The sequence below is a fragment of the Ochotona curzoniae genome, unplaced genomic scaffold (genome assembly GCF_017591425.1).
Source record: "Ochotona curzoniae isolate NIBS_2020 unplaced genomic scaffold, NIBS_Ocur_1.0 scaffold_3890, whole genome shotgun sequence".
NCBI lineage: Eukaryota > Metazoa > Chordata > Mammalia > Lagomorpha > Ochotonidae > Ochotona > Ochotona curzoniae.
The window spans coordinates 30,320,240-30,347,959 of record NW_024467115.1 but is presented as its reverse complement, the minus strand read 5'-3'; the positions used below and the strand labels follow the sequence as shown (position 1 = coordinate 30,347,959).

Genomic DNA, 27,720 nt, shown 5'->3' with positions numbered 1-27,720 from the left:
TCCTTGAGCCTCTCTTCTCTTTAGCCTCCAGACTCTGCACCAGTCCACATCTAAGTCTCCATCCCTGCCCTGTCAGGTCGCGCTCAGCTCAAAGTGACCCGGCTTTCATTATCTATGATTCCATCACAAGTTCCTTCTCAGAGGTCACTGATGACCTCTGCACTCTGGACCCCTTCTCCCCTAATTCTCACTTCCTTTCCCACTAGGCTACCAATTTCTGCATTTCTCAGTCCCTCCTGTCTGCAATCTGAGCTCAGCAGTGGCATTACCTTTCTAAACTACTGAGATGCTCAGACCATTTATTACATAAGCCATGCCAGTCCAGCCTAGTCTCTTGCCACAGCCTCAGTGACATCAGCATGCTCATGCCACATGGAAAGAACTCCTCTGCCTTCTTTGAAGACAGTCCCCCTTGCCTCTGCAAGAATTCATTTTCAAATTCTTTTCCTTACAATCTGTGTCTCTTTTTTCTACATAATTCTACTTTGTCTTTAAAGATCAATTTAATTATCACTCCCATGTAAAATCTTTCATTTATCCACCCATTCCTGTAATGCTTGCATTAATCCAATTATAACATAGCTTTTAAATACAGCAAATTGTCTGAATGTCTGCTTCCCCTTCTAGCATGAGTCTTTTAAGATTAGAAACTACGTATGATTCAGACAAAGCTTCAGAGCCTCACATATATCAGTTTTACTATATCCGTTGACTTTCATTAAAGAAGCTCCAAGCAATGGGAAGAAATCCATTGCTTTTTGGACTTTACTCAGGACTCATGAGTAAACCATTCTAATGTCTGCAAAACTCAGAATATTTTCATGTAAAACTTTATACCACAACAGATTTTTCCACCCATGACATCGCCCTCAGGTTATTACTTTTTGTTTCTCAAAATTCAAGCTGTCTCGCAAAACATCCCCAGAAACCAGCTCTCCCTCCAGGTGTGTTAACTGAGCCTGAAGAATCTCCGACTTGTTTTCTGCATCCTGTGCCCTCTGGAGAGCTTTCTGGCGAGACCCAGACTCCTCGCCCAGCTGTCCCGTAAGCTCAGAAATTTGGGCTTCCAGCTGGGAAATCACCTGGAAACAAAGAAACAGAAAAGGAGAGAGAGGTTTGTTTTAGATGCAACAAATGTTCAAACCCAGTGTCTGGCCTGATAGCACAACTATAGAAGATATCAACTTTCAGACCTTTTATAAACACTACATTTAAAATTGGTCATTGATGGCTGTTATTTTCTCGGACTGAACTACATCCGAATGCATTATCTAATTTAAAAAATTCCTGGTTAATCAACAAATATTTATGGATAGCATTGACTTATTTCCAAAACTATCATTAATTTAGGAATTTGCAGACTGCTTTGGAAAAAAGAGATAAGATAAAAAGTACTCTTAAAATCTACACTTCGCATTTCTCATCACTCTCCCACCACACAGACGTAACTAAGGATGAGCCAGTGAGCATCCCTTGACCAGGAATCGTGAGGCCTTTTTGGAATTCAAGTACGGAAATACAACTTAGAATTATTTTTCAGCCTTCAGTGGAGTGTTGGCTACTCCTGTCCTAAATCCCCATGATGCTAACCCAACACAACATAATCCTGTAGTAATATTATCTCAGTATTTGAAAGGTCGAAGTCTCTTCAATATGCTGACACTAAATAGTGGTAGCAGTGGTGGCTGGTAAGAGGGGACTCTGAGTACTTCCTTCTCTTCAACAGCACAACAGCAGGACCCTTCCACTAAAGTCCCCTCTCCCCTAGTGGCACTCACACCCACCAAACCTTGCCCAAGGCTGTATCTTGTCCTGGGATGCCCCTCTTTTCTCCTAGTACTAATTGTGCCATAAAGCTTGGAGCATTAAGTTATTATATGGGATAATAAGATAATTTGATGATTTGTCCTCAGAGTTTCAACTGAGGACCAATAGGGATAAATCTGAAAAGAAATTCCACGTCTATGTTCCCCACCATCATAATAAAGTAATACATAACCACTAAGAAATATTCACCAAGGATGATGCATGGCCAAGCAAAGAAAAAAATCCCCTGCCTCTGGGATGGGATCTGTGGCGCAGCTGGTTAAGCTGCCACGTTGGATATCATACCCCATGGTGGATCACTGATTCAAGTCCTGGTTCCTTTGCTTATGATCCAGTTTCCTTTCATTGTTCTTGGGAATCAGTGGGTGACAGTCCAAGTGCTTGAGTCCCTGTCACCCAACTGGAAGGCCCACATGGAATCCCTGGCTCTGTCCTTCACCCAGCCCTGGCTATGACGAGCATCTGAAGCATGAACCAGCAGATGGAAGATCATCCGACCTCTTCATTTCACTCTCTCAAAACAAAAAAAGAAACCCTCAAAGAACCTATCATCCAAGAGTAACAGCAATTAATGTTTTTAAATATTTATATACTGTTAAAATAAGGTTGAGATGACATTTTATATCCAATTTTACATCTTTGTTTTTAACAAGTTTTATTGTTAGTATCTTCCCATGCTGTTTAAAGTTCTTTAAAAAAATTTTTATTTATTTGAAAAGCAAAGTTATAGAGACACAGACATACAAAACACACATATCCATGTACACACACACACATAAAAAAAAAGAGAGAATAAAGATCTTCCACCTGCTGATTCATACCCCAAATGACCACAACAGTCAAAACTGGGCCAGGAACCAGGAACTTCATCCAGGTCTCCCACATGATGCAGATGTCCAAGCTCTTGGACCATCTTTCCCTTCCTTCCAAGGTGGATTAGCAGGGAGCTGGACTGAAAGAGGAGCAGCCAGGACACACACCAGCACCCATATGCAATTCAGGTGCCACAGGCAGTCAATTGACCCACTATGACAAATGCCAGCCTCTTGAATTCCCTAAAAATCCATTGTGAATGTATAGATTTTTTCATTCAGCATTCCCTTATAAGAAAGGAAAACTTGGCAACAAATTAGAGTTCTCCAAAGACTCTGGGAGGCAGGCAGCAGGTGTCCAGTCACTGAAGATGGCCAGAAGTTGGCCAAGAATTTGTTTAGAATGTCAGAGTGTGGATTCAAACACCACGTGGTGGGTTAGACCTGAGCTAAGCTAAAACTCTTCACTCTTGTACCTTCACAGTGCCAGAGGTCCTGGGCCTGTCAGTCAGTTCATTCTGTCCTTCTGTGTGTCTAAAATCAAATATTTATGATAAACTTTCCAGACTCACATCTAAAGAATTTTCTAAAGTCATTTGAAAGACAAGGAGAGGAAGCAAATCTCTGCCCTCTTGTTAACGTCCCAAATGCGCACAGAGGAAGGGCTCAAGTCAGAGGCAGGAGCTGGAAACAGGATCTAAATCTTCCAAGAGGGTGGCTGGAACTCAATCATCTGAACCATCATTTCTGATTCCCAAGATGTTCATTAGTGGTAAGCTGGAATTAGGAGCCACAGCTGAGAACTGAACCCAGGCACAATGACTTAGGACTGGGCATCTTGCCCACTAGTTTGTCTACTCCTGCAAGGAAAATGTCAGTGCCATTACAGAACCTGAGTCTCTGAAAAGCTTCCACTGCCTATGTCCTACCCTAAGCACTTATCAAAAATAGGGCCAGAACTCAATGTGAGGGAAATGGTGGAGCTGGCATTGTGGTGGTACAACTGGCTTAGCCAGCACTGCCACCTGTGACAGGAGCATTGTCATATAAGCACCAGTATAAGCCCTGACTACTCCACTTCTGAACCAGCTCCCTGCCAATGAGCTTAGGAGAGCAAGCAAAAATAACCAAAGTAGTTGGGCCCCAGCCACATAGGTGAGAGACCAGGATGGAGTGCCTGGCTTCAACCATTTAGGAAATGAGCCAGTGGATGGAAGATCTCTTTCTCTCTGTCTTATCCTCTCTATATATAACTCTTTCAAATAAATGATAATGAACATCGAGGCAAAAAATCCTCAACAAAATATTAGCCCATCACATTCATCAACACATCAGAAAGATAATTCATCCAGACCAAGTGAGATTTAACCCTGGTATGCAGCAGGTATTCGTCTTCAGCACATGCAAATCAATAAATGGATACACCACATCAACAAACTGAAGGATAAAAACCACGTGATTATCTCAACAGATGCTGAGAGCACATTCAATAAGTTCAACATCCCTTCATGTTAAAATCGTTAGGCAAATTAGGCGTAGAAGAATCATTCCTCTACACAATATCTGAATTCTTCAAGGCAATATATGAAAAAATCCAGTGTCAGGATCATACTGAACAAGAAAACCTGGAGACATTTCCACTAAGATCTAGAACCAGAAAAGGATGCCCATGCTCATCACTGCTATTCAAAATAGTACTGGAAGTTTTAGCCAGAGCTATTAGGCAAGAACAAGAAATCAAAGGAATATAAATTTAAAAGGAGGAAGTCCAGCTATTCCTGTTCACAGATGACATGATTCTCAATATAGGGGAACAAAAGGACTCAACTAAGAGACTATTAGAAATTGTTTCAGTTTGGTAAGTCTCCAGTACAAAATCAATGCACATAAATCAACAGTCAATATACAGGAACAATTCCATGGCTGGAAAGAACTTACAAAATCAGTCCCATTCACAATAGAGGAGAGGAAAAAAACAAAATCAAATATCTCGCAATAAAGCTAACCAAGGACATGTGGAATCTCTACAAAACATTAAAGAATGAAATACAAGAAGACATAAAATCATGGGAGAAATCTGCCACGTTTGGGGATTGGTAGAATCAACATCATCAAAATTTCCATTTTATATCTTCAAGTAATCTATAGATTCAATGCAATTCCAATCAAAATTTCAATGATATCCTTCTCAGAGCTAGAAAAAGTAATGCTGAAATTTATATGAAAGTACAAGAGACTCCAAACAGCTAAAGCAATCTTAAGCAATAAAAAATAAAGCTGGTATCAGAATTCCAGACTTCAAGATGTACTACAGAGCAGTGGTAATCAAAACATTCTACTACTGGCACAAAAACAGATCTAAAGATCAATGAAACACAACAGAAATCCCAGAAGTGAACTCACACATCTATAACCAACTAATTTTTGACAAGCAAACCAAAATAAATCCAGGGGAAGAGAATAGTCTCTTTAACAAATGGTGCTGGGGAAATCGGATATATATTTACAGAAACAAGAAATGAGAATGAAGGAAGGAAGGAAAGAAAGAAGGAGGGATGGAAGGAGGAAAGGAAGAGAAAGAACACTACCTTGCACCTTACACAACAATCAACTCTAAATGGATCAAGGATCTAAACCTACAACTTGCCACCATTGAATTACTGGAGGAAAACATCAGGAAGACTCCATAGGACGTAGGCATAGTCAAAGACTTCTTAGAGAAGACCCCCCAGGGGGGAACAAACAGCTCAGAGTTTCTCCATCTCGCTGCACCACAAAACACAGCTTCATAAGCTTAGGGAATACCAGTGCACATGAGCTCAGTTTTGTTAAGAGGTAATTTTATCCAATACATTACCATTCCACCCTGACTCGGTTCTTGGGAAGATCAAATGCTAGTGCCTAGATGAACATACAAGAGAACTTCAAAAAGTTCATAGGAAAGTAAAAATTTAAAAAAATTATTTTCATGCAAGAAAATTGAAATCCGTGCATATAAGGGGATTTCAAAAATGCTATAAAAATGTGCATCATTAAAATATGCATTGGGGGAGGGTGGGTGGTGCAGAGCTAAGAGTTACCCTGCTGTGTAGAATGCCTTTACCTCATATTAGAATGCCAGTTTGAGCTCCTGCTTTCCCACTTCCAAACCAGCTTCCTGAGAAGGCATGCTGAGAAGGTAGCAGAAGATAGCTCAAGTGCTTGGGCTCCTGCCCAACACATGTGAGAAACCCACACGAAATATCGGCTCCTGTTTCCAGCCTATCCCAGATCCGGCTGTTGGCAGCCATTTGGAGAGTGAGCCAGCTAGTGGAATATCTTTCCTCTGTCTTTCTTTCTATCTTTCTGTCAATCTGCCTATCAAATAAATAAATTAATTTAAAAAAAAAAAGAGGGCCCAGTGTAATGGCACAATGGATAAATCCTCACCGTACATGCCCTGAGATCCCCTGTAGGCACTTGTTCACATCCTGGCTGCTCCACTTCCCATCCAGCTACCTGTTTGTGGCCTGGGAAAGTAGTCGAGGATTATCCAAAGCCTTGGGACCTACACCCACATTGGAAGCACCTGGCTCCTGATTTTAGATCTGCTCAGCTCTGGCTGTTGCCACCACTAGGAGAGCAAACCAATAGATGGAAGTTTTCTGTCTATTTCTCTGTAAATCTGGCTTTCCAATAAAAATAAATAAATCTGAAAGCAGGAAAGGGAAGGGAAGGGAAGGGAAGGGAAGGGAAGGGAAGGGAAGGGAAGGGAAGGGAAGGGAAGGGAAGGGAAGGGAAGGGAAGGGAAGGGAAGGGAAGGGAAGGGAAGGGAAGGGAAGGGAAGGGAAGGGAAGGGAAGGGAAGGGAAGGGAAGGGAAGGGAAGGGAAGGGAAGGGAAGGGAAGGGAAGGGAAGGGAAGGGAAGGGAAGGGAAGGGAAAGGAAGGGAAGGGAAGGGAAGGGAAGGGAAGATACATGGGTTACCAAATTGTTTTCACCCAATAAACTTCATTTATAATTTGTTTTTTTATGACACTTTGGAGTGTCCATGTATATGTCCCATCAACCTAAACCTGTGTTGTTGTTGATCTCAACTTTAATGCATGAGTAAGCTTTATTTCTTTTTTCTTTTCTTCTTATGTTGTCTTAGCATCTGTCATCACCTACCTCATATTCTATATGACAAACGTGCCAGCGATTCCAACACTACAGATGTAATACAGGAAGTAGACCTTAATTGTATAAGCAGAAAAGGCAGTAAAGTAAATTCTATTTCAAGAGCAGGCAAGTGGGGTTCTGAAAGTGAAGTCAGATTGCCCTAAAAGAGTTAATTCACTTCCCAAGGACGAGTACTTTCTGATTTCACTGGAGAGGCATTTTGCCCTAAGATGAAACCAAACAAACCAAACTGAAAAGAGGAAGAGCGCTCCAGGGAAGAAAGAACCTTCAGGGTCACCTAAGGACCTGTGACTTTAGGCCATAAACAACTCCTTTTCAATTATCCAAGCTACTATTTTCAAATAGGAAAGATAGCAAGTAAATTATCAGATGCCAGAAATTTAGCGTCGACCCAATTCTCCTTCCTGTCACTGTGTGTGGGCAGTTCTAATGATGCTAACCACGTCAACGTCTCTTCCCAGCCAACCTCTCTTTGGGGTTACACTGGATTCTTCCAGAAAAAATCATGCTGAAGCAGCCCCTTACCCACACCCCAGACCCTCAATATGAGCTTATTTGGAAATGAGATCTCTATAAAGTGAAGTTAGTAGGGTGACTCTACTCCAACACAATGAGAGCCCTTATCACAAGAAGACATCTGGACTCCAAGATGACATTCATAGTGGCCACCAATGTGCTGCAGTAGGCTAAGCCTTTATCTGTGGTGCCTCTTAGAATCCCGACTGCTCTACTTCCCATCCAGCTCCCTGAGTGTGGCCTGGGAAAGCAGTACAGAATGGACCAACTTTTGGATCCCTGCACCCATGTGGGAAACCCACAGGATGTTCCTGGCTCCCGGCTTCAAACTAGCTCAGCTCCAGCCATTGTGGCCATTTGGGAAAAGAACCAATGGATGGAAGGCCTCCGTCTCTGTCTTTTCTTCCCTCTCTATAAATCTGTCTTCCAAATAAAAATAAAATAAATCTTTTTTTTTAAGAAGTTAAACCAAAAAAAAAAAAAAGATGACATGGAGGGGAGATGATGCGAAGACAGAAGGATGGCAGTGTGCAGGTGCCACATGGTGCCCAAGGCTACCAGAAGGCAGGGAGACATGTGGAGTATGGTCTCCTTTGAGGTCTGCAGAAGGAACCAACTCTGCCAAACCACTAACTTCAGCCCTCTAACTTCCAGAACTGAGAGGCAAGAAATGTCTATGGTTTAAGCCTCCCTCCTTGTCAGTGTACTCTGAAGCTGCAGCCCTGGGGAAGCAATATGAGACAGGCTGGGAAAGCGTATGAGCCTCTTCTCCATTCATTCTCCCAGACACCCTGGTAGCCAACAGTGACAGTGGGAACACAACATGGCACAAGCAAATGTTAGTGGAACCATGCTGCCTCCTCTGGGCAACTGTTAGCTTCTGCAGGTGGAGAGATCCAGAAAAGAACAGGAGGGTGAGGATGGGGCTGCACAGCCAATCAAGGGAACCCACTGCAGGTCCCAAGTATCAGGCTGAGATCCCACTGCTCTTTCAGGACCACCGGACAAAGAAAGAGTCCTATGGAGAAAATAGGATGTCCAGATAGATGTTTCTGAGCTCATAACTGATCTGTTTTTAATTTAGGAAAGGACACAGATTGGTCACGGTCACATTCTCTCTGTACATAATCTGTTCTAATTCAGATGATGAGTCAGTCAGGAAATATCTAGAAGCAGGAATGAAGAAGAATGAATGGAGAGTGGCCACCCTTTGATGCAGTGGTTTAGATGCCCACACTACTATCAGTGTCTGGGTTCAGTATCCACCTCTGCCTCTTGCCTCCAGCTTCCCACTAACATGGATCCTGGGAGGCAGTGGTGATGGCTGAAGTGATGGCGTTCTGCCCACTCCCCTGGCAAACCTGGAGTACATTTCCAGCTCCCACCTTTGGTCCCAGCCCAAGACTGCTGTAGACATTGGCAACAGTCTCTCTCGCCCTCCTCTCTCTGAAATAAATCAATAAATCTTTCACAAATAAAAACATTAAAATGTTACAACATTCTGTCATCACAGGAAACCCTAATTTCATAAACATCTGCCACATGTGTCCTGAAATTTTATAGCTAAATAACACTTGATACTTATCTAGAATTCCTAGGAACTGTCCAGCAGAACATCCTTCTAAGCAACAGTTTTCCATCTTGGGGTGATTCTGCAGCCAGAAGACACTTGACAATCTAGAGACAACCTGTAGTTGTCACATACTGGGGGGAGAGGGGGGAGGGCGGAGGTGTTACTAGTGTCCGCTGGGGAGACACCAGGGTGCTGTTACATGTCCTCCAGTGCTCAGGGCAGTCTGTTGTTACCCACGAGCCAAGTGCAAAGTGCCAGTCATGCCAAGGCTAAGAATCCCTACTGTAAGATCTAATAAAGCTTTTTTTTTTAAAGCAGATTGAATTCTAGCAGAAGCAGAAAGCAATCAACAAATAAAACCCACTTGCTGGGAGGTACCCTCAGTTCCACTGAGAACTGCAAATGCAAGAGAGGGAAAGTGGGCAGCCCAGAGGTCAACAAAGCAGCATGCAGCGGACAGAAGTGGACCAGTAGTGGAGAAATGGGCTTGGGGGGCCCGGGGCCAATCCTGAACAGGCCGGTGGGCCTTCACACGGGCTTTGCTCATCTGGGGACTGAACTGTAGCCACAGCAGCTGGCAGGCTGTATGGTCTCCTCAACAAACAGCTTCATCAATCTGTAATGCTTTCATTCTTTAAAAACATTCCTAAGACAATATACAAAAATCCATTTTCTCCTGATTTTACTTGAAAATGAGTCACCCAAGACACAGCTATATGCTTGATTTCAGGCTTTTAAACAGGAAGAGCGGCTATTGAAAAAAATTACAGGGTAGGAAAGACAGATAAAGGCACTAAAAAGACGCTGAATCACTCTCGTGTTTATGGAGAATAACGGAGGGCATATCCAGCTTCCCCAATTTGCATCACTTTACTTTAGAAAATAAACATACACATCGTGCTGGCAATTGTATGCCAAGCATCACATGCTGGCATTAAAATCATTTTAGGGGAAAAATGGAAATATAATAAAAAGGGAGAAGCAATAAAATGAAATGGCAAAAGCCATAAGCTCCTGTATCCGTTATCACTCAGGGTGAATATATTAATGAAGCTTCTCTCAGTCTTCGAGCAACCAATGTAGACTGAATCACAAGGACATTTGACTTGCTCTCCGAGAACACTCGAGGTGCTCTGCATGTGCACCCCAGAGACGGCAGCCCCGAGCACCTGTGCACGAAGCTTCTGGAACTGCTCTTGGGCCGTAAGGACTGCTCCCAGGGCATGGGTGAACTTTGGAAAATTGTTGAAGGAAATTTAACTTTTTTGTGTGTTTGCTAGAAAAAATTTACAAATACAGCCTGAACTTTGAGAGAATGAGCCCTTTGGGTTCTTCAGTAACATTAGAAGACATGAGTGGGCATTTAGCCTCTTTAAGACACCTGCATCTCACATCAGAGTTGGGTTCAGTTCCCAACTCCATTTCTTGACTCCAGCTTCCTACTAATGCAGACCCCGAGACACAGCAGGTAATGGCTTCAGTGAGTCTGTGGGAAGCCTGGATCAAGTTCTTGGCTCCCGGCCTTCCTCTATGGCCTAGCTCTGACCACTGTAGGCATTTGAGGAGTAAACCAGTGGATAAAAGTTTTAAGTTCTCTCTCACCCCCTGCCCCATCTCTCTCTTAACTTTAAAAACAATTATGAAGAAAAAATGCATTTTCTCATTTTTGATAACATGACATCAGTAGAATAAATAGTTCATAATGCAATTACATATGCAAGTTGGTTGTCATTTACCTTCGAGTATCATAATTAAGACTTCAATTGCCTGAATTTGACAGTAATTGAAACTGACACTGGGCTAAAATTGAGAGTGTTAAATAAACCTTCATGGAAAATAACAGTCGCTGATAGTATAAAGATGAAAAAATTCAACAAGCCTCAATCATGTTTGAATTAAAACGCATTTATTCATTTGATGAACTGCCCCTAAAACACTGTCTTGGGTACTACTGCGTAGTTCAGAGGAGAGAGGCGGGAGGAGGAGGGACAGGAGAGGCAACAGCAGCAAGTTAATATTTATGGTTGTGATTTGCAGACAATACACTAAGGACTTTTTTTTCATCTAATGCTTGCAATAACAGTAACTTATTTGGAAGATGCTCTAAAAGTCTGTATTTGCAATTCCAAAATTGAAAAAAAGATTCTTTTTTGATTTTTTTTTTTTTTTTTGTAACTCACTGGGTAAAATCTGGCCTGACCTGACCCATCTGGGCAGCAAATCCTGACCTAAGGGCCACGGGCTCTTCATCGCACTCAGAGCTGCCCCAGGCTTTCTTGAAGAGCCACCAGTGCCCTCCTGACAGGGTCAGTACCTAACCTACTGCCAAGACCCCGCAAGGCAACTTTCTGTAACCTCTTCCCAGACGCCGTCTTCCCTCTTGAAATCCTGAAAGGCTTTGAATTCAAATTCAAGGGTGGATATCTTGCACAACAGTAAGGACATTGCTAGAGATGCCGACATTCAAGTTCTGCTGGAGCTCCTGACTCCAGCTCCCTGCTAATGCGCAGCCTCGTAGACAGCAGGTAGTGGTCCAAGTGCTCACCTCCCTGCCACCCACATGGCAGACCTGGATGGAGAGTTCTTGGCTCTTGGCTTCAGCTTGGCCAAGCTCTGGCTATTGTGGACAAGTGAGAGTGAATCAGCAGAGGAGAGGTCTCTTGTGTCTGTGTCTGTCTTTCTCTCTGTGCCTTTCAGATAAAGTAAATTAATAATGATAAATAATAAATGTTTTTAAAAACCACCCATTGAGTGTCATGGGTCTCAGAAAGGTGGTTGCGAACCTAAACACTAGCTGTCTATGAGATGAGACGTCTCAGGCAGGCTGTGACCTCAAGAAGCTGCCCAGGTCACACTGCAAGCAACTAGCTATGCAGTTCAGACTGAATGCAGTGCTGGGGTAGCTCTGACCACAGAACCTACATCAAAGTCAACTTGGCCCTTTCTGAGTTCTTAATGCTAAAGACTGGATATGGTTGGAGTGGGTCCTTCCATAGTGCAGGTGCTAAAAGCTTGGTTCCCAGTGGGGCAATGTTAACAGGTGGTGAACCCTTAACCACTCAGCAGGAGGTAACCAGGCTAATGAGGGTATGGCCCTTGGAAGGGACTAATGCTGATCCTAGGTGTGAGTTAGTTCCCAAAAGAGTGGGGAAACAGCTGTTAGAAAAGAACAAAAGCAGACGTCTGCTCTCCCCGGCTCCCACCATCGTGGCACCATCTGCCAGGAGCTCTTTGCCAGAGCACTGCCAAAGCTCTGGGATCTTCAAAACTGAACTAAACCAACCCATTTCTTCACAAGTGCACAATTTATTGTCATTATTGTTGTTGTTGCTGTTGTTATTATTACTATAGTGACAGCAAATAACTGTGATAGACAGGGTTACAACTTCCAGCTAATGCAGACACTGCAGTAACTGTGTCTGTGGTTCTTTAAGAAACCAAGGAGGGGTCTGGCACAATGGCCTAGTGGCTTAAATCCTCGCCTTGAACGCGCCGGGATCCCATATGGGCGCTGGTTCTAATCCTGGCAGCTCCACTTCCCATCCAGCTCCCTGCCTGTGGCCTGGGAAAGCAGTCGAGGATGGCCCAAAGCCTTGGGACCCTGCACCTGTGTGGGAGACCTGGAGGAAGTTCCCGGATCCTGGCTTCTGATGGGCTCAGCTCCAGCCCTTGCACTCACTTGGGGAGTAAATCATCAGACGAAAGATCTTCCTCTCTGTCTCTCCTCTCTGTATATCTGACTTTGTAATAAAAATAAGTAAATCTTAAAAAAAAAAGAAAGAAAGAAGAAGCCGAGGAGAGGTCTCCGTCTCACCCTTTTGCTGGTGACTTCCCGGCTGCCCATCTCTCGAATCCTCTCCAAGAGGGCGTCCTCTGTGGACCCAGTGACGCCCATGCTGGCTGCCATTTTCTCCCGAAATGAGGCATGCTGCCTCTGCGAGGCAGTGGCTGCCTCCAGACTCTTCTCCAACTCGCAGGAGCTTTTCTTCAGGGCGCTCAGCTCCTGCCTCGAGGCCTCCCAGGCCCGCTGGCCCGCACGCAGCCTTTCTTCCAGGATTTTAACTTCCTTTTCAAGAGCTTCTTTTGCTTTTACAGCACTGAGCACATCCTACAATAATTACAGAAAGTGGAAATAATAACATCGGCAATCAGCATGGTATCTGCCTTTACCACAACAGTTACCTCTTTTACTAAGGACGCCAGGGAGCTTGGGTTCAATGCTTGTTCAATTCTGAACTCTAAGTTCCCCATCATTTTTGCCATAAAGCCATCACATCATAAAGGCTTTATCAGAAAATGTAGGTGTCTTCAAGAAAGAGAAGTGGCATGGGCATGGCCTACTGATCTAGATGCTGCTAAGGATGCCTGCATTCCACATAGGAGTGTGTGGGTTCAAACCCCGGCTCTGCTTCCAATTCCAGCTCCCTGCTAATGCACACTTGAGGGCAGCAGTGATGGCTCCGGCACATGGATCCCTGACACCCGAGTGGAAAACCTGGATTGAGTTCCAGGTTCCTGTCTATCACGGAGCCTAGCTCTGGCTGTTCGTTGCAGGCATTTGGGGAATGAATCAAATCTTTTGATCTTTTTCTCTTTCCACCTATCAAATAAAATAATTATAAAGCCTCTTTAAATTTTAAAAATATGAGATTATTTCAAAAAGCTCATGACAAATTCAATTAAAAAGTTTATTTTATTTCAACAATAAAATTAATGCATAGTTTCCTCATAATACAAACTTTCCATGAACTTTTTGAAGAGCTCCTGGTAGAAAAAATATCCTAATAAAAGCATCGCTGCCTAAAGGACAACTCAGTCTTTCTTCCAAAGTTCATAGACTTTGCACCTCATTGTCTTGCAGAGACAAAACTAATCCTGGGGCCAGTGTTGCGGTATAGCCAGTAAAGCTGCTCCCAGTGACATCAGCGTCCTGTAGGGCACCAATTCGTGTCCTGGCTGCTTCACCTCTGATTTAGCTCCCTGCTAGAAACCTAGAAAAAAAGCACCAGAAAATGACCCAAATGTTTGGGCCCATGTCAAAGCTAAAGCTCATAACTCCTGGCTTCATCCTAGCTCAGCACCAGCCTTTATGACCCAGCAGATGAAAAATCTCATTTTCTTTCCCTTTCATGGTAACTTTGCCTTTCAAACAAATACACACATCGTTTTTTTTAAAAAAATCCAATACAGATAAAACCTGAATAAAAAAAAAAAAAGAAAGAACTAGGGTTAAAAATAGAGGTAGAAAAAGTGCCACACTGAAAATGAGAAGCTTAAAAAATACATGGTTAGATTTATAAGTTATGGTGGTCTTAGAGTTGGTCCCTGTGCATTGGCTTCTACTTACCATAATCTAGAATAGTCCAAAGACACACCAAAGGGACATCTTGTAAGTCAGTTTGTTAAATCACTTGTTGACATCACATTCAAAATATGTGGATTCAGGCCCGGCGCGGTGGCGCAGTGGTTAAGGTCCTCACCTTGCATGCCCAGGATCCCATATGGGCGCCGGTTCTTATCCCAGCAGCCCCGCTTCCCTTCCAGCTCCCTGCCTGTGGCCCAGGAAAACAGTCGAGGACGGCCCAAAGCTTTGGGAACCTGCACCCTGTGGGAGACCTGGAAGAGGCTCCTGGCTTCGGATCGGCATAGTATCGGCCCGTTTTGCTCACTTGGGGAGTGAATCATCGGATGGAAGATCTTCCTCTCTGTCTCTCCTCTCTGTATATCTGCCTTTCCAATAAAAAATAATAAAAATAAATCTTAAAAATAAAAATGTGGATTCACATCACGTAAGACAGCCAGCATCTGTTCTCAGCCTTTTGGCTAAGATTGAGTGAAGGTAGCCAGCAATGCTCTACAATGTATCTACTAGTTGCAAAAAAAATTTCATTTTTATTTTTTGAAGCAACAAGTACTAAAAGGAAACAATCTGCTTGAATAGCACCCTCTGCATCTAAGTTGGCTTGGTAACATTCTTGGCTGCTAGTTTAAAAGCAGACACTGGTCAGGCATTAGAACTATGCTTTAAGGGCCCAGCAAGATGATTCTATTAGCCAATCCTTGCCTTGCAAGTGCCAGGATCACATAAGGGCACCAGTTCATGCACTGGCTGTTCCACTTCCCATCAACCTCCTTGCTTGTGGCCTGGAAAAGCAGTGGAGAATGACCCTGCACCCATGTGAAAGACCTGGTTCCTGGCTTTGGATCAGCTTAACTCCAGCCACTGCAGCCATTTAAGGAGTGAACCGGCGACAATCTTTCTTTCTGCCTCTGCTTCTTTCCATAAATCTGCCTTTCCAATAAAAATAAATATAAAAAAGAACTATGCTTTAGAAGGAACATTATCTCCATCAATAGCTAGAAAACACGACAAAGGTTAAAGGAAATGAAACATTAGTTCTCAACAGCATCTTATTATTATTTTTTTTTTAATCAAGGCAGTCTCAAGCACAAATTTGAAAGAAAAGATCAAGTTATACTACCTACCCTGGAAACACCATGCTCATCATAGCTGCACAGCAGGCACCACTGCTGTCAGTTACAACATGACCCGTAGAGTAAGGACACTTGAGCAAACACACAGTGTTTTATCCTTAAATAGTTGCACAAAAACTGCTCACTCGCTCAGAGTAACCAGTGTCTGTCCTGATGAACATTTTACCTAGAAAGGACCTGCTAATAATGTAAACTTAGAAAACTGAGATCCTAAATGCAATGGCACAGGATGAACTTCTGAATTCTAAAAACACACAAAAAGACATAGTGAACTAATATTTCACCTGCCACACTGGCATCCCATATGGGTGTCAGTTCAAGTTCCAGGTGCTCCACTTTTGAAACAGCTCCCTTGACTGAGGATGGTCCAAAGCCATGGACCCCTGGACCCATATTGGAGACTCTAAAACGCTCCTGGCACCTGGCTTCAGATCAGCCAAGTTTCAGCTGTTATGGACATCTGAGGAGTGAACCAATGGATAGAAGACCTCCCTTTCTGTCTCTCCATGTTTCCATAACTCTGCCTTTCAAATAAAAATAAATCTTCAAAAATAAATAAAATCGTTCAAACCATACAGAATTCTCCACTGGTTATACATTCTTTATCTGAAATACCTGGGACTAAAAAATATATATATATTTGGGGGTGGTGGGGATTTCAGAATATTTCTATATACATGAGATATTGTGGATATAAGCCTTCAGTGTAAATATGGTATCCACTCGTGTTTCGTACACTCCTTATTCAAATAGCCTGAAGGAAACTCTTTACAGTATTTTCAATGCAACTGTGCTTTGACTCCTTCCCCTAAGACAAGGTCAGGTGCAGAATTTTCCACTTAATGTCTTGTCAGTGCTCAAAAATAAAAAAGTCGTGGATTTTCTAGCACTTCTAATTTCAGTGTTTTGGATTAGGGATACTCAACCTGTATATTAACTTTTATGCAAAAAGAAAGCCCCTAGCCCCCCCCAAAAAAAGAGAGAGAGAGAGAGAAGGGAAGCTTCCAATGCAAATAGAGCGATGTTTATAGCCAATTATTCAAAAAAGGCCCTCAAAATACACAGAAGATGTATCAAAGACTTAAGCTCCATGAATTTACTGTGAATTTGGAATGGACTAATCAGGTGCAGCTACCACCAGAAAACCCACAAGCACAAGTGAAATATCTCAGCTAAAAGGATGCTCTCTCTCCATTAGAGGCCTTAGTTGCAAGAACCACAACAGCCCCACCCAAAGCATTTTTCCCTTTTAAACCTCAACATCAACACCTGTATCCAGGAAAAAATAAATAAATATAAAAACACAGGTAGTTTGCGATTATACAAAAATGTGACACCTGTTAGCAGATCAGATTTCATTTTTCTGGACAGGTACAGCCCAGTGAGCTATATGTTGATCCTTCTACAAAAGAAGGAGTTGTGAGGGGGTGGAAAAATAACAAAGAAAAGGAGGAGTGAATTGCAAGCCCCTGAGAATAGCCACTGCCCCCTAGACTCTGAATCTACGCTGTGGGATTTAGGGGCCCTGGGCTGAACTGCAGGAAACACAGGTGCTCACATGGCTAGTACAATCACATGTACAGCTGCAGGGAAAGAGCCTCTGGAGGGCAGGCTGGCTTCATGGCTGCTCGAGGATGCACTGCAGCCAGCACGGCACCACAGACCCCAGGGCTGTCATCAGCCCACACCAACACAGGACCAGATACCAGCTTTCCTGAGCAAACTCAGAGCTGGCCTCCGCAGAGGAAATAACATTGTTAAATGAGAGCAGGCCCCGTAGAGGTGGTGAGGGGAATCGGTTTTATATATATATAAAACTGAAATACAATAAATCTCCAGGTTTAGTCTAACATGGGAAATCAATAATACAGAACATTCAAAAGTTTGCATTTCTAAAACATAGTTAAGTGGCTGGCATAATGGCTCAACTGCTAAGCGTCCACCTCAAAGCACCAGCACCCCGTATGGGCACCAGTTCATGTCCCGGCTGCCCCATTTCCCAGCCAGCTCCCTGCTTGTGGCCTGGGAAAGCAACAGAGGACAATCTAAGTCCTTAGGACTCTTGCACCCATGTAGGAGACCCATAAGAAGCTCCTGGCTTCGGAGTGGCCCAGCTCCAGCCGTTGCAGCAATTTGGGGAGCAAACCGGCATATGAAAACTTTTTCTTTCTGTACATCCTTCTCTGTAAATCTGCTTTTCAAAAATAAATAAGTAATTTTTTCTAAAAATACACAGTTGATTCCCACACATTGTTAACTAATTACATGGATATAGATACACAGAAATCAAAATGCCTCTCAAAAACATGATTAATTACCAGCTGGGTGCAGAACCGCTGGACATACTTTCATTTCTCCAACAGATAAATCTTGTAAAATAAAAAAAAGTCGCCTGGGAGGACAGTATTGTGGCATATCAGGTTAAGCTGCCACCTGCAAGTCCATCACCCCACATGTGTAGCAGTTCAAGACTCACATGTTGCACTTCAGAGCCAGATCGCTGCTAATGTGCCTGGGAAAGCAGCAGAATGGTTCAAGTGCTTGGGCTCTGTACCCAGATGAAGCTTCAGGCCACTGGCTTAGACTTGACCCTAGCCATATCTGTTGAGGACATTTGGGCAGTGAACTAAGATATAAGATCATCTCTTGGTCTCTCCCTCATTTGCTCACTCTCAGTAACTCTGCCTTTCAAATAAATAAATAGTTTCTTTAAAAAAAAAAAAAATAGGTGGCCTGGCACAGTAGCTTAGTGGCTAAAGTGCTTGCCTTGTGTGTACCAGGATCCCATTTGGATGGCCTGGCTACTCACTTCCCTTCTGCTCCCTACTTATAATCTGGAAAAACAGCCAAGGATGACCCAAAGCTTTGGGACCCTGCATTCACATAGCAGACCCAGAAGAAGCTCCTAGCTCCTGGCTTCGAATCAGCTAAGCTCCAGCCATTGTGGCCACTTGGGGAGTGAATTAGCGGATGGAAGATCTTTCTGTCTTTCCTCCTCTCTGTAAATCTGACTTTCCAATAAAAATAAATAAATCTCTTAAAAATATGATTTGGTTAGTTTTAGCCACTGCAGTTAACAAACAAGAAAGTCCCTCCTCCAAATAGAAACCCTTATATATCACCAGTCTAAGAAAAAAAGCAATATGCACACAATTTTATGCCCTGAAATTCTGATCCTAAGAATATAAGACAGATTGCCAAATGTGCAATATGAGGTCTATGTAAAATTATTCAATTATAGCAAAAGATGAGGTTCTACATAAGTAACTGTTGATGAGTGACTTGCCAAGTATATGAGATGTGCAATATTGTACAGTCTTCTTAAAATGAGGAAGCTTTCTATAGAATAAAATGAAAGACTCTCCAAGAAATAGTAGGAAAAAATAGGACTCAGAACAGTGTGTGTAGCATAGTACCACTTGCATCCATATGAAAAGAATATCTCGAGACAGGCAGAAGCAACTGCCAATTCTATTCATTTCTGGAAGAGGAAACTATAGCTTTGAGGAAGAAATGTAAGGACGAAATGACAGAATAGCGGTGCCAATGAAAACATCCCAGGGGCTTGGAGCTGTGTATGCTGTTTGTTTTTAAGATTTATTTTTAATATTTTTTTATTGGAAAGGCGGATATACAGAAAGGAGAGATAGAGAGGAAGATCTTCTGTCCGATGATTCACTCCCCAAGTGAGCGCAACGGGCTGATACTATGCCGATCCGAAGCCAGGAGCCTCTTCCGGGTCTCCCACACGGGTGCAGGGTCCCAAAGCTTTGGGCCGTCCTCGACTGCTCTCCCGGGCCACAGGCAGGGAGCTGGAAGGGAAGCGGGGCTGCTGGGATTAGAACTGGCGCCCATATGGGATCCTGGGCGTGCAAGGCAAGGACCTTAACCACTGCGCCACCATGCCGGGCCCAGTGTATGCTGTTTTTAAAGACATAAAAACCAAACACAAATGCACACACACCTGAGGCTGCAGCAGTAGAATGAAGGAGGTGACATTCTGCTCAATTACTCCTGAACTCTGAAGTTTGGGTACTTAGTTCTGGGGATCCAACTTTAATATCAATAAACTCCTCCAAACTCCTCCCCAAGGTGTGATATTCAAAGCGTGAATTACAATCTAGTGTCATCCCCACATGAGTTAGTTCTCAATGATGACAATTCAGCATCGAAGGGAGAGGGTTAGTAATTTCCCTAGAAATCTGACACTGAGGAAGGACTAATGCAGAGTTGAGCAGATTCAACTTTGAGCATGATGTGGACCCACTCCAGCTTTGTGGAATGTGTACAGTGGGTGGCAAATGGTGTGCATCTCGTAGCTGCTGTGTCCTTCAGGGATGCATGAAAGCCTGCAGTATTTAAAGGTTTGTCTGCCAACTACAACAATACACAGTAACACACAGAATCCAGAACTTCTTTCTTTCATCACAAGATCATTTAACTATACTTTTATGGAATAAATTAATTCAATGGTCTGCAAATAGAGAAATGAAAATGGACTTTAAAAGCACATTTGTTTCTTTTGGGGTACCTATAAAAATGTTTGGCCTGAAGAAATCATTTTTTAAATCTCTTCTATTTTTGACGAGTATCCACACTAGTTTTCTTGTGTAAACAGTTTACAAACAAAACATGCACCCTACAAAGCTGGACTGTCCTCAACCCAACCACAATGCCCAACTTAACAAACAAGAAGCTAGTTCATTCTCACAACTGAACTTCACTGGCACATACCATATTCACTCAAAGCATGCAAGTTGAACTTTACTGTGGGGAATTGTAGCCATGATTTTTTGCTCCAATATTATTGCAACATAAAGAAAGTTGTGAGTATCAAATGATTTTCTATATCACTCTCTCACATATATATTTTCAAAGAATCTGCATAGTTTATGTATTTTCATTTTCCTCTTGTTTATTCTGACTATGTTTGCTGAAATTCACTTCATATCTTCAGCCTTGAATACTTAAAATTTGGACTGCTGTGTTAAAAATGTTTAAATGAATCTTTTATTAATTCATTTGTGTTGTATCTTATGGAAGTATTGGTCATCAATGGATTGACAATAAAGAAGAATTACTCCTCCCTGTTAAGAGTCTGAAACAAACTGCACCAGGATACAATCAGAGCTCAGGGAGAAGAAAGGGGATATCCAAAAGACACATTCCAAAGGGAAATACTAAAAAAACAGAATATTTTTCATCAGAATGTCTTCAAATGATTGAAAAAATGCTGTGTAGAAGGGTTTAGTTTATTCTGCTTAGGACCATGATTTAGTGGAGTAGAAGCAACAGAAAAGGGCCTGGTGTGATGACTAGTGGTTAAATCCTCACCTTCCACACACTAGAACCCCATGTGGATGCCGGTTCATGTCCCAGCTGCTCTACTTCCCATCCATTCCCTGCTTGTGGTCTGGAAAAGGAGTAGAGGTTAGCGTTGGGATCCTGCCCTCGCGTAGTAGACCCAGAAGAAGCTCCTAGTTCATGTCTCCTGGCTTCAGTTTAGCTCAGCTCTGGCCGTTGCAGCCACTTGGGGAGTAAACCAGCAGATGGAAGAATCTGTAAATCTCTCTTTCCAATAAAAATAATTTTTAAAAAAAAGCTTCAGAATAACATTTAATTCAAAATGGGAAGATTTTTCCCAAAGTTGAGATGTCCCAATAGCATCATCAACCTTCGGAAATGGTAAGGTCTCAAATACAAACTTGGAATTCTCACTATCAACAAATCCAATGCAATTGATAATGATTTTAGCTCCTGGGCCTCAAAACAGTGCCACAGAAGTTGTAGTGCGTGAGGACCATGGACAGTTCCCACTGGCCTTCAAGACAGGAACATTGGCAAAACAGAAATGAGTAAAGAAGAAAGTGCCAAGATGAGAGCCTTAATTTAACAAATAGTATGCAACCATGTCATTTTACTATTTTAGTTTATAATTTTAGCTGACACTTGATTTTATTTATTTTAGTTTACTTTTTAGTTTTTTTACATTGTGATATCTTGGCACATATATATCCATTGTATAAAGTTCAGGTCAGATAGCTATCATTAATTTACAGGGAAAACATTCAAAATTCATTCTTACGACTTCTTATTTTTTAAGAAAAATATTCACATACTCTTGTTAATTACAGTCACTCTGCTACACAATATCAGAACTGTATTTCTCAATACATGCTGTAATTAAGTTCAAGAAACTTCTCTAAGTAATGATATCAGACATAAAGAATTGAGGACCCTGAGAGTTGAATCATGTCAGCACATATCTGTTGCAGTATTAACTGGAAGACTGGGTTTATTTTGAAGAGTTTCTGAGATTAGGGACCAGGAAGTCAGGAGAAGTCACAAAAGGATCACACTGATGGGACCAATGAGAAGGAATTCTGTGGTGTTGGGAAAGGCTCTCTGGTGGAGCTTTCCTGGATGTTTTTCAGTAAAGCTTTGTACAATTTTGTCAACAAAACACTCTCGCAATAAATAGGTGTTATCATTGAATGGCCCTTCAGAAAGTGAAAAGGTAAAATGCTCTAGCATCCTAATAACCTTCTGTCATCACCTTTGCCTTGAACCAGTCCACTCTGGCCTTGACTGAATCAGTTCTACCTCTTGACAGCCAATTTTTTATGTTCTGCTTTCAGGATCCTACTGGTAAAACCATGTCCCAGCTTCTGTTGCAATTCTTGGAAAAAATACTTTAGAATCTTGAACCCATTGGCTTCAAATTTCCATTGAAGGCTCTGCTCTTGTCTGCAGCAGTTCTGGACACAAAAAGTGTTGAGGTCCATCAAGAAGAAAGTTTGTTCTCCTTTACTTTTTCAATCAGAATTGGCGCTGCCTAATATTTCCACTGTTAATTGCTGGTCCTCTTTAATTTGGACACAGCAAGATTTTTTCTCACCAACTGATGTGGACCAACAACCACTATGGGCTTCATCTCCAACACTATCTGTCTCTTCTTAAAGTGAGTTACCCGTTTTTAAGTCATCCCAACAGACTTCATATAAAGCATCAACGATCTCACCAAACTTTACCTTAAATCTGATGATTGTTCTTTCTTCAATATTATCAGAATTCATGATGCTCTGACTTAGGGATTTTGCAAACTGATATCTGATCCTTTTCAGTGCCTAAAATAGGTCCTCATCATGTTTATTTTGTAGGGGAAAATATTTCAAATCCATGCCTAGCTTTTTCATGAAATTCATAATCTGTATTTTCCATTAGCTTTTTGAAGACCATTTTAGTAACTCAGTTCCCATTAATCCAACTTCTGCCTTCCTTCCCTCCGGGCCCTAGTAGCCACCAATCTACTCTCAACCTCTATGAAATCAACATTTTTAGACTCTTCCAATGAGTGAAATCATGCCAGTGTTAACTTTATTTTAAATCCTGTTTCAACTGTTCAAACTTTTTCTATTAAATATAAAGGTGTTGAACCACTGATGACTTAACTAGAGTTACAGAGTATAACTTTTGACAATCCAAATACAATAATATGACAAAAGCTGGAAAGTAGAGTAAGGAGGGAAAGAGGGACAATTTTTCATATTTCATAGTAGAACATCTAAAAACACTATCTCAAGCTGATAAATCATGTATAAAATATGTTTTAATTATTAGTGGTATTTTATGGTCCTTACTTAATTTCAACTTTAGATCTTCATTCACCCTCTCTTGCAATGACCATCAGGGTTGCTCCAGAGCCCTCCTACCCTGCCTCAAAAAAAAAAATTTAGAATCGATAGAAAGATAGAAAGATAAATACAAGGAAAGTGTAGAACCAGACAGGAAACAGTGTGGATCCACATATACCTTACTAGGTAGGACACAAAGATTAGTTACTCCTCACTAAGGTATTGAAGATTTCTCTGCACACCCCTCCTAAAACTGTTCTGTACCTCAACTGTTGACAAATGCTTTGTTAGATTTATAAGCCAGTTTAGACTATCCTAAAATCTGCCAAGTTCAGCAAAATTATGCTTCAACACTATAAAAGGCTAAATTCTAAAATGAAAATAGACACGAGACCCCTGAATAGTACCCTATAGCCACTTTAAGGTGTACAGCAGCAGGTTATGTGTATAAACAAAAAATGAAATGTCAATGAAGCACTCACAGGAGGTGGTTAAGAACTTACATGGTTTTAACATATTGATTGTTCAATACAATGTCAATTAATTCCATAATGTTGTAAAATTGTTGATGTTGTGCTGGGGCTTTCAATTGATCGGGATGATATTCTGCCAGCTCTACCTTTAGACCAGAGATGGTCTCCCCAAGAAACTGTTGAATTTATCTGGACAATAAGATGCAGGACTAATGCTTGGTATATGTTTGCAAAGAAAGAATCTGGACTTAATTTGATCTGTAATACTACAACAAGGTGGAGGAATCCACCATAGGGGGAGAGCATGGGGAGGGGTTGGGGGAATCCCAGAGCCTATGAAACTGTGTCACATAATGCAATGTAATAAAAAAAATTATTAGTGGTAATTATCAGAAAAAGTAAGGAAAAATAGGAACTGCTAAACGAGATAGGAGGTTTTGTTTTGTTTTGTTTTGTTTTGTTTTTGATTCTGAAACACAGACAGGCAGCTCCCATTCTCTGGTTCACCTGTCAAGCATCCAGGGTTTGGCGGGGCCAAAGTCAGAAGCCAGGAACTGAATCAAACTCTCCCTTTAGAGTGGCAGGACCTAACTCCAGAAACCACCATCACTGCTTCCCATGCCACATGTGGGCAGCAACCTAGCAACAAGAGCTGGAATCAGGCATTCTGGGGGACCCATGAGCTACCTAATTTTTACCAAAAGATAAAAGAACACATGACATTTGTCTTTCTGAGTTTGGCTTATTTCATTACCATAACGAAAGGTGTTTCTTATATGCTAGAGAGGAGTTGAAAATCTGGACTCTAATGACCAACAGGACATGTCCAACATTATGATTCTAGAACTATCAATACAGCTTTAAAGTCCTTGGCAATTTACCTTCTCTAAATCCTGCATATCTTCAAGAATTGTTTCCACATATTTGTACTCTTAAATCACTTTCATGTTTATTTTGTTCCCTAGGGAAAAGTAAACAACTAAGAAATAAAAATACAATTAAAATATTGAAATTGATTATATCAGGGCTCCCTATCTGATTTTTTAAAAAAGCTTGTGTACTTAACATGAATGCTTTCTTCCTTGTTATTATTCCCCCAAACAACACATAATAACAGCCATTGACATAGCATTTGCACAGTGTTAGCTAATAAACAGCCTAGAGATGATGTGAAGTGTAGAGGAGGCTGTGTGTAGATCCTATGCAAAAAAATTACACTGTTTTGTATTTTGTATAAGGAACTTGAGCAACATGGGCTTTGGTCTACAAGGAGTTCCTGCAACCAATGCCCCACATATACCAAGAGAGAAACAAATATCATTTAATCCGAACAATAATTTTTCTTTTTTTATTTGTTTGTATTGTTATTATTATTTCCCATGATATAGTTTTATAAACACAGGAATTTCTCCCTTTCCCTCCCCTTTCCTCCTCCTTACTTTCCCCTCCCATTTTCCCCCACATTATCATAGCAGTACAGTCTTTTAGTTACAGATTTAACATTCTGCTATTTAAATGTATCACAGCATTGCAGGTATAAGCGAACGTAGAAAATCCTGTATCGCACTGGCAAGGTATTTTTAACTGTTTCACCAGGAGTCCTCCTTTTATTTGGGAGTAGAGATGCATACCATAATATATCTTCACTTCAAAGTATACCAGCCTCCAGAATATAGTTCATATATGAGAATATACATAGAAACATGCTAAGCTATATCCTAACAACTTTTTAGGCTTTGTTTATTTGTTTGGAAATCAGAGTTACAGAAGGAAGAGATATATCCAGGGAGAGGCCTTCCATCTGATGGTTCACATCTCAGATGACAGCAATGGCCAGGGCTGAGCCAGGTTGAAGCCAGGAGCCCAAAGTTTCGTCTGGGTCTCCCATATGGGTAGCAGGGACCCCAAGCAGTGGCTTTACTCACTACACCATAACGCCAGCCCCTAAGTCTGCAATATCTTCAGGAGATTAAAAGTTATATTATTTCCCCATTTTACAGATCATAAGACCCATGAAGTTCAAAGAAGTCACATGTCTGAGACCACGCAGCCAAGTGATTCAGAAGGCAGGATAAGCTCCAAGTGGCCTAACCCAGAAGCCTGGCTACTGAGCCTCTCCCCCTGCATTGCTCAACCTCCTTCCTTATAAAGACCCCAGGACACACACCCAGAAAAGCTGACAGAACATCATTCCAAACCCAAACGGCCTGAGACTAGAATCAGCATTATTTCCCCGCTTTAACTCCAGCTGCTGGAATCACAAATGGCATGGATGGCCTAAAAGGAGAGAAGCTATAAGAAATGAGGGAATGGCTTGTGTAAACAAGACGGTTACTTTTTGGTTTTTGGTTCTGTTTGTTTTTTCAAGACAACCAAGAGAATATGCACCAACTGCTAAAAGTTTTTTAAAATAGTTTTTTAAAAGGTACTTCAATACTAACTACTGAGGGTTTTCAAATACTGCATCCATGATATATAAGATAAGCTTCCTGGATGTGTGTGTGTGCGTGTGTATGTGTGAAAACCTTTAATTATGTTACTTACTGAGAATTTTGTATATGTGCACACGTGTACGCACACACACACACACACACACACACACACACACACACACACCACATCCAGAAAGCTTATCTTATATATCATGAATCTTCAAGCAAATCAGAAAACCTGATCTGGTAAGAGCAGCACCCAAAATTTGTGACGCCCTCTACCTAGACAGTCCTTCTGGACTGCACTTACAGAGCAAGTCTCTTACCTCAAACCGCGCTTTTGAGAGCATCCTGTAGCCTCTCCCGGAGGCCAGAAAAACACTTGACAGTGTTTTCCAGCAGTCAATTTTTGCAGTCACAACTCTGTGAATGAGCGCTTTATTAAAGACCTCAAGATTTTTTTATTACCCATATTTTTTTTGCAGGTTTTATGATCTTGGCATGAACCTCCAGCCAAATTGAATGTGTTCCCAAATGCTGAACAACACTGCATTAGTCATTTGCAAGTAAAGATGGTTACATAAGAGAAGCAATGAATTCTGGTTCTTCAAGACAATACATTTTCTTGCTCATTTCCTACTATAATCTCCGGAGATATATTTTTATAGATAAGTAATAAGTCTGTCCCAACTTCCAAGTTTTAATAATTTCATAACTTTTTAACAAAAAAAATACTGATATCCTTATGTGAAAGGCAAGAAGAAACACAGAGAAAAGTTCCATCTGCTGGTTCACTCCCTAATGCTCACAACAGCTTTGGGCAGGCCAAAGTCAGGACCTTGGAACTCCAGCCAGCTCTCCCACATGGGTGGCAGGAAACCGAGTCCTTGGGTCAACCTCCACCGCCTTCCCAGGAGCTTTCCAGAAAGCTGGATGGGAAGTGGCACAGCTGGGTCTGGAAATGTAAGAGTGTAGCAGGTTGACAGCGCCTGCTTGCCAGCTTGACTGACAGCAAAGACAACGCGGAAACAGGTTTCACGGAGATTCCACACACCACACCCTTCCTAACCTGCTCTGCCATTCAAGTTAACTGAATGTTTGAAAACAGGCTCTGGGGGCTTCACAACTCCCCCACCCTCACCCCACCCCCTTCCACCAAGTGCACATTCAAGTCAACTGACAGCGCAAAACCAGCTCCAGGGGCTCTGCCCACTCAATCCCTCCTGCTTCCCATGACACTACTTAGATGAACTGTACAAGACTTTGGGCTCCGGCAGCTCCCTTCATGCCTCCTGCCACTTAGTTAATTGAACGTTTTGCATTTCACATGAAAATGTCTTTGTACTGCATGCCTCTCAATCTGATTGGAGGATGAGAGCTTAAAATCCCTGACTCTAGCAGTTGGCCACAATAGCTGCTGGAGTGTAGTGGAAGCTGCTATCACAACATTGGCCAACAAGCACTCTTGTAAGTCGTACATTTGTGCCTTGTATGGTGATCTCTCTCACTCTGTAGGAACCAGCACTCCAACATAGGATGACGAAGTCCTAAGTGGCACTTGATCCATTGTACCATAAAATCCACTCTCATTATTTTTTAATTCAATTAGAAGCTACTCATCCAGGAAATCTGAACACCTATTTTTTTAATATTTTAATATTTACTTCAAAGGTGAGAGGATTGCAAAATCATGTGGGTCTCTGATTAGGATGAATGGGGGGAGAAGATGAATGAGATAAATGTTTCAGTTTTCCCTTCTGGGTCGGCAGGAGAAGGGAAGAGGGGGTGGAAATAAGTGC

General features: G+C 41.9%; 1 protein-coding gene across 1 annotated transcript in view; it reads right to left on the bottom strand.

Annotated features, from left to right (window-relative positions):
* Nucleotides 1–27,720, bottom strand: part of CCDC170 (coiled-coil domain containing 170) — a 103,543-nt gene that overhangs the window by 33,808 nt on the left and 42,015 nt on the right. Inside the window, exons 6-7 of the mRNA XM_040965669.1 lie at nt 12,702–12,995; nt 882–1,082 (exon numbers count right to left, since the gene is read on the bottom strand). Of these exons, the coding sequence (XP_040821603.1) occupies nt 882–1,082; nt 12,702–12,995 (495 nt within the window). The remainder of the gene's footprint in view (nt 1–881; nt 1,083–12,701; nt 12,996–27,720) is intronic.